At 38.6% G+C, this 7,449-nt stretch overlaps 1 protein-coding gene across 1 annotated transcript; it reads right to left on the minus strand.

Annotated features, from left to right (window-relative positions):
- Nucleotides 1–2,188: 2,188 nt before the first annotated feature.
- On the minus strand, nucleotides 2,189–6,904 carry npm1a (nucleophosmin 1a). The gene is made up of 11 exons (XM_015037641.1): nucleotides 6,726–6,904; nucleotides 5,564–5,643; nucleotides 4,586–4,705; nucleotides 4,420–4,513; nucleotides 4,189–4,313; nucleotides 4,052–4,104; nucleotides 3,315–3,360; nucleotides 3,130–3,225; nucleotides 2,909–3,016; nucleotides 2,743–2,817; nucleotides 2,189–2,457 (listed from the first exon to the last, which is right to left on the minus strand). The coding sequence occupies exons 1-11, from the start codon at nucleotides 6,772–6,774 to the stop codon at nucleotides 2,407–2,409; spliced, it is 897 nt and encodes a 298-aa protein (XP_014893127.1). The 5' UTR covers nucleotides 6,775–6,904; the 3' UTR covers nucleotides 2,189–2,406.
- Nucleotides 6,905–7,449: the final 545 nt, after the last annotated feature.

Consider the following 7,449-nt stretch of genomic DNA (forward strand, 5'->3'; position numbering starts at 1 on the left):
TTCTCATTGAATACTTTGTTCTGTACAAAGTTGAATGTGCTGACAACAAAATCACACAAAAATCATCAATGGAAATCAAGTTTATTAACCAATGGAGGCCTGGATTTGGAGCCACACACAAAATTAAAGTGAAATGTTCCCTTTATTTTTTTGAGCAGTATATGTTCCCCTGAAACACACCATACCTGCTTTCTAAGCTACAAATCTCTACTACATACTTTTATTCTGCGGTAGAAAGTCTTCCTTTTCACAGCCAAACTGCAGCTTGTTAAAATATCTTGTAGTGCCACTGGGCCTTTACTCGGTGGACAAATCCCAATTTAACATGGAGCTCCAATTGAGATACAGTGTATCTGTAATCCTTTAAACAAGCCAATAATCTGAAGTATATTTCTGGAAGGTGGGGTGTTCTATTTCAACTCATAACTTGCTTTGGTTCATCTTCAGAGTATGTTTTGATTTATTGATCATGTGTTGTCTTGCTCTAGTTCTACCTGCAGTCTGTCCTCATTGTGGCTGCCGGACTGATCATTAGTGTCCCATATTGTCATATTATTAAAATAAAGTGGCTTAAACCCTGAGATCAGGCTGCTCCAGTTCCTCAAAGGTTCAATATCCAGCAACGGCAACATACGGGCCAAAGCTGTCCCTCCTCCGCTGCAATCCCCTTTTCCTTTTTCCTGGAAAAGGAAAAGATGTACTTCTGAACCAATTCCTGTCTCAACATGTTTGTGAAAGCTATCACACACACCACAACCAATCAGAGCATTGCAATAGCTGATCATAAATTTATGCTCTCTAAGACTTTACTACCTTTCTAATAGCTCAGGCATTTAGAAGAACGGTGCAGCTGAACCAGTGACCTAAATTAAACATCCAATTCCAGTAATTAAATTGAAAAAAATAAGTTTTCCTTACATGTTACATCAAAGTTAACAGTCCTGACTCATTTAGAATACAGATAGACATTTTTAATCACCTTAGCAACATAAAGGTAGTATTATCACACTTCCTCATAAAGGGCTTGTCGAATCCAAATTCAATAAAGCCCACCTACAGTTATAACAATCAAACCTCTATCTATAGTCGTTACTTTGACTCCATAAAACAGTCCATTGGCTGCTTCTTTTGTCAGATGGTCAAACACACATCTGTAAAAAACTTTATATGATCAAAGGTCAGAAAAACAGCTTTTACATCCTTCTCCCAACACAAGAACTCTTGCCTTAACCCACCCAACTGAGCACAATAAGCTTTAAGAAACTTTTTAAAACAAGGCCAAACAGAAAAATCAAAGGGAGGCCAAACCCGTAATATTTGGTTTAACAAATACTCCTCTTTTTGAATTTAATCAAATTGTGCTCAAACACATTAAATTCTAAATGCCAGAGAGGAAAGTAGACTGAAGTCAAAGTTCTCATGTGTACAACCGTGGTCCATAAAGTTCATTCAGGTTCGTCTTTAGGTAAAAACACTACAAACACCAAATGTGTTAATTTCATTGAATTGTTTTAATAAGTTGCTTCAAATAAAAAAAAAGGAAAAAGATCAAACACTGCAAGCATCCTGAAACCTGGGAACATTTCTGATTCTAACAGAAACGGTGAAGAAAGAGCCATGCCTTATTGTTTAAATCGATTTTGAGACATGAGCTATCAAACCAGAGATAAAAAAAAAGGACAAAAAGTAATTGATTAAAAAATAAAACTACAATGGAAACGGAATGGAATGATCTCTTTTACCACTCCCACACCTTCATGATCTTACTTTAGTCAAATGAGCACTGAATTTGTACCTTTGAATCATGAGCACACTGGAATTTCAGAGAAAGATTACACAAGTCATTTGCAGACTCCCTAAGGCATAAAACACATTTCAACGGTACACAACCTTTGACCTAAGGGACTGACGAGTTTTAACAACATGACAAAGCTGTGGCTTATCCAACTTGTTACTTATGGGGAAGAAACAAAAAAATAAACAAAAAGAAAAAAACAAAACAACAATTGGACGGTTAAACATGACATGAGTTTTGAATAAGTTGGTCATGGTAGCGTCAACAAAATATTAAGGTAGATTATTTCAACAGTCATTTAACAAGGTGTGTTTTCCATTTGATGTGATGCTTTTTACACCCAAGAGAACAATTCAATAAGTGGAAACAAATTTACACATACTCGCGTCCTAACAGTCCAGCAACTTTCATTTCCAGTAATCTTTGAACAGGCTTCAGTTTGTCTAAAGGAGAGGGTGAAACTAATGTTTCAGATGTTCACCATATTCAACCTCTACATTCAGGAAGGCAGAGTGATTCCAAGGAAAACTGAGGCACAGACTTAGACGTGGAGAATATGAGAGGCTATGGGGATGAACAGGTCATAAAATTGGTAAAAACTAGAGAGTCAGCTACTTTTCGTCCTTCAGCGACTGTCGCCACTTCCACAGATCTGCAACCATCTAAAGAGAAACAAAACAACATACAGGTCACACCCACAGAGAAACAATCAAACAGCCTCAGGGGAAATGGAGTATCGGAGCTACGTGGACTCAGTTCTACATTTAAATATGTGGCTATAGTGCCCTCTTGTGGCAAAAAAAACAAAAACAAAACATGAAACATGACAAATTATGAACATTCTTGGGTTGTTTTTGTAATGCTTCTACAAACCATATAGCTTAAAAAATTATCTGAAAACTGATTACTTTTCATAAAAAAAGTGGGAACAGTTGTGGTTGTTTTACCTGGGGGTTGGTCACTTTGTTGCAGTTCTTCACAAAGTTCTCAAACTTGGGCTGCACTTTAGGTAATGTGGTACCCTAGAACAGGCAAATTCTTTGGTCATCACAGCAAAATCAACAGCCGCCAATAAATTAGGCAGGTTTGAGAAGTATGTGCAAGTTCACAAACCTTCTTCATTGCCTCCATCAGCTTGGCTTTCAGCTGAGGCAAGGTTAATTCCTGTTTGGGAGTCGCCGGAGTCTTCGGTGACTTCTCGGCTTTCCCCTTGGGGGTCTTCTAAAGTAAACAAAGGTCAACTTAAATTAGCCCCGAGCTTTCAGGAATTCATCAATGCTTTGGTAGACTCCATAAATATTTCAGAGGAGCCGTGTTTGTGGAAACCGTCTCACCTGCTTTGGGGCAGGTGTGCTCTGTGCGGAGTTCTTGCCATTCTGAGCCGGGCCTTTTGGTTTGGCTGGAGTTGCTTTGGGTTGGGTTTGTTTGGCCTGTGATGAAGAGATAGCCATTAGAAAGGGCACACACATACACACACAAAAAATATTTAAATGCACAAAACCTCTGAATGTTTACTCACCTTTACTGGTGATTCCTCAGCTTCACTCTCTTCATCCTCATCATCCCTTGGGGAAGAAAAAAAAAAAAAAAGAAAAATTCAGAAAATCTGATTTGTAGGTTTGTAAATGTATATATAAATATCAGACTGGCTGAACTTATTTTCCAACAATAAGGTAACATAATCAGGTAGGTTCTCAAACTGTGGTAGAAAAGCGCCATCTAGTGGTTCTTATTAAAACTTATTTTCACAATCATTTAGAAATGCAGACATCGCATAAGGCTCTGTATCTGTAACAAGAGGAGGCCTTCATCATTGTTAGTCGATGCCATTTTAGAATTTGCTACAACCAAACCTGAATTTTTATTTTTTTATTTTTTAAACAAAAACGAGGATGCGTAGAAGGTTGCAGAGGTTATCCAGGAAATGGACTCCTGGGGATGTTTAGAGGGCAAAACACACTACTGCATGGAAACAATTAGACTGATTCTGATAGTGGATTTCCCCTTTTAACATGAGTCATAAAGACAGTACCTGGTTAGTAAAGTATTCTACCCTTAATGCTGGGGAACCTCTGCAGTAAAGCTTCACCTCAGAGCAGCATCCTGCTCTGCTACAGAGACACAGTCTGAACTCTTAACTCAGATATATGTGCCATTTACAAATATAAATACATTTCTGAATCCAATTCTGGGAATTTCTCAAATCATTCCAATCCGAAAAAAAAAAAAAAAAAAAAAGTAAATCTTGATACTCACTCATCATCTTCCTCCTCATCGTCGTCATCTCCTGCTTCCATTTTCATTTTTTTCTGCAGACATCAGATCAGGTTTGGTTCACACAGACGTCTTTCTACATGGAACCTGGTGAGGTTCGTTAAATGACTGAGACAAACCTGAGACTTAGCAGCGGCGAATGGGATGGATCTTTTCTTTGACGCTGGAACGGCTTCCTCCTCTTCCTCCTCCTCCTCTTCTTCTTCATCATCATCTTCATCAAAAGACTGGTCAGTCTCCATCACTTTTGGAGAGGGAGGGGGGGGGGGATATTCAGACATTTAACATGAGCCAGCTGTAATTACTGGAACAATGTCAACATTTGGGCTCATTTGCCAACAAACACTCACTGATGAGGTGCTGTCCACTGAGGTGAACTGGACCCGAACCCGTCTTCAGACGAAACACTGTTGGGGGTGTGACTGTGAACCCACCAAGACACACCTGAAGAAGAACAACATCAACCAACAGCCATACGTAACATCTAACATGTGAATATAACATCAGTGGACTTACGCTGGGCAGGGTGGACGGCTTGAGTGAAGCTAGCACTGCCTTGACCTTCTGACCCTCCGAATCCTGTCCTTCAACCTCCACCAAGTGGAGTTCGTCCTTTGAGCTGGGGTCCACACATACCTGCAGGAGTAAGAAGAACAGTGGGCAGATTTGAAAACCCCTCCAACTTTATTCCTGGAGCCTTTCCGCAGTTTCAAAAACACTACACAGACTCCGACCAAAAATGGCAGACAAAGAGTCTGATTGCTGTGGAAGGAGATGGGATTATAAACTCTGGTCACCAACTCATGTTGGCACTGACTGATGGGGTTTGGTTGCAAACCAGTGCAAGGCCATTACCATGCATGATGAGCTGGTAACGAAAAACACAGAGGATACTGAGGGTAGGAAAAATGTGTCACCGAGTCGTTTTGAGCTGCTGAATGAAGTTAGACGTACCGTCTGCTACATGTTCTCCCTAACAACATGTTTATGGAAAAGCTTAAACCAGCAACATGCAACTCCTGCCCTTGTTTTGAAGTTGGACTCTGACTGAACTGAGGCTAATTTCTTTTTGTTCATTTCCAGTTTAATCTCATTGTGTGTAATATATCTTTATGTCCCATTTGCCTAGACTGGCATTCTGTGACCTTGTAATAATCAATACAGTTCACTATCTGGGTGCTGCCAGCAAAGGAGCCACAGACTGCATGTCTGATTGCCACTGAGCTGTTGTTGCAGAGGAAACGTCTTCTCTAATTTCCCCAAAGTGTGTAAAGTTGTTTACAGATATTAATTCGTTTAGAGCCAGCGATTACCATCCTGAGAAATATTATGACTGAACTAGTATGCAAGTCTGTACTATAGCTGCGCACTAGCATTTAATTAAATAGAAGAAATTAACCGTCTAAGAAAAGAAAAGAAAAAAAAGCATTATAATGTTCTGTGTGTCTGTTCTGAAACTTTTTCTTGCAAATCTGAGGGACTTATTGGACTCACCATCCTCAGATCTAGTTGATGCTCCAACTCATCATCATCAGGGTTGAAGACCACCTCCTTCCCGGCTTCCAGAACACACCCTGATAAAAACCCCCCACAAAAAACAATAATAATAAAATACAGAAAAAACTGAATCAAAATAAAAGTGAAATGCAGCTTCAGTCTTGAAATTTCCCAAAGAAATTATTTGGGTTTCACGTGAAGTGTTGAAAATTGACACAGGAGGGCGCTCTGGAGTCCAAAAAAAATCCTTGTGAAGATGAAGCACGTGCAAGAAAAGGTCCAAAATGTTGTTCAAAATTACTTTCTGCTGGTTAAAATATCACCATTACATTAACTTCGCAATCAATACATCAATTATAGGTTATGATACCCTTTTTTGTTGATTCGAGCCAATTTTAAACAAACTTTTATGTTTAAGACACATTCCAAATACAACGTAATTCACTACCCTGAAACCAACAGACTAATAATGAATATAAAAAAAAGTTAGTATTTAAAATTCTTAAAAAAATCAGAACTTCGTTTTATCAAAATTTGGAACTTGAATTGAGATGTATGATCTAAACAAAGGAATCTAAAATGAGGCCCTGTAGGCTACATAAAATTGGCCAAATTAGCGTAAAGACTATGGAACAGATCGGAGGTGAAATCTCCTGTCTAAATTCAGCGGCTTGTTCAATCTGCGTTGCAGTCAGCTGCGTGCGCGTCTGAAGACACGTTGAGACGGTTTTAACCTTCATTACAGAAAACGATGTCAATTTAACCTTTAGCTTTATGTAAGCACGCACGGAAAATGTCGAGTAGGTTTTGAACGTTTCGCGAGTTGTAGGCTGAACATAGTTAAAATTTAAAGCAGTTTGCTAAACCACGGGCGCCGCCATATTGACTACAAAAAGCACGTGTGCAGAAAACTGGATCCGAAAGACTCTCGTTTTTCACCAGGACTCGAACAACTCTTTGTCTTATTGTTGTAAAACGTCACCTTCGAAAGATTTTTATGTTTTAAATATCTCAATCTTTGTCACTAAACGGACTTAATTTCAATTCCAAAGGAGCGCGTGTGACTTCAACATTGGCCTGAATCTAAGAACTATCTCTTTAATTGTTGAATCAATCGACAACAAAAATACAAACTTTGGGTTTTAAAACATTATCTCACCATAAAGGAAGGTCTGTGGTGTCATTGGCTCGTTGTTCAGTCCGTTCATTTTCTGGGATAGAAGTAACCTGCTGCCTACCTTCGCTGCAAATGTAATGTGAGAGGCTTTAACAAACGTGGGTTCTTCTCGTTCTTCTTCTTCGTTGTATGAGAAACAAAATGACAACACTGCCCCCCACAGGATAACAGTATTTTTAGTTTCTTCTTCGGCGCTTTTAAAAACGGGTGGATGGCCTGCTTTATATCAATCTACTGCCCCCGACTGGCTTCTATTTACCTTTGCTGTTGCTTTCTAATATACCTTTAAACAACGGATTATAATTGAATTATACTTTTAGATTTTTAACACTAATGTGCAGTCTCAAAATATTTTAAACAACAAATGCAAACATTTATTTTTTTAAAAATAAATTCCATGTACTCAATGAAAATCTGTGTAAATATAATGGAATTTCATGTGTCAATCTCCAGGAGATTATGCATTTATTGTTTTTAATCTTATTTAGACTTGATGTAACTGAAAAGGCTATTTACAACAGAATCAAACTAAAAATAAATATCAGCAGGAATTCCTTTTGAAACAGAAAGATGATTTTCAACCACTTCAGAGATAAGACGGCATTTCTAATCAGTTTTACCAGATTTATGAGCTGTACCTGTACCTATCTACCAGTGGTGGGAAGTAACGAAGTACAAGTACTTCGTTACTGTACTTAAGTACAGT

The sequence above is a fragment of the Poecilia latipinna genome, unplaced genomic scaffold (genome assembly GCF_001443285.1).
Source record: "Poecilia latipinna isolate Pla-1442-1.1 unplaced genomic scaffold, P_latipinna-1.0 Scaffold413, whole genome shotgun sequence".
NCBI lineage: Eukaryota > Metazoa > Chordata > Actinopteri > Cyprinodontiformes > Poeciliidae > Poecilia > Poecilia latipinna.

Bases quoted from the DNA above. Each gene is read 5' to 3' on its own strand.
- npm1a (XM_015037641.1), bottom strand. From the start codon at position 6,774: ATGAACGGACTGAACAACGAGCCAATGACACCACAGACCTTCCTTTAT. The intron at 4,105-4,188 runs GTTTGTCTCAGT...TGATGTCTGCAG, and splicing joins TCGCCGCTGCTAAGTCTCAG to AAAAAAATGAAAATGGAAGC. The intron at 3,361-4,051 runs GTGAGTATCAAG...TTCTTCCCCAAG, and splicing joins GATGAGGAGGAAGATGATGA to GGATGATGAGGATGAAGAGA.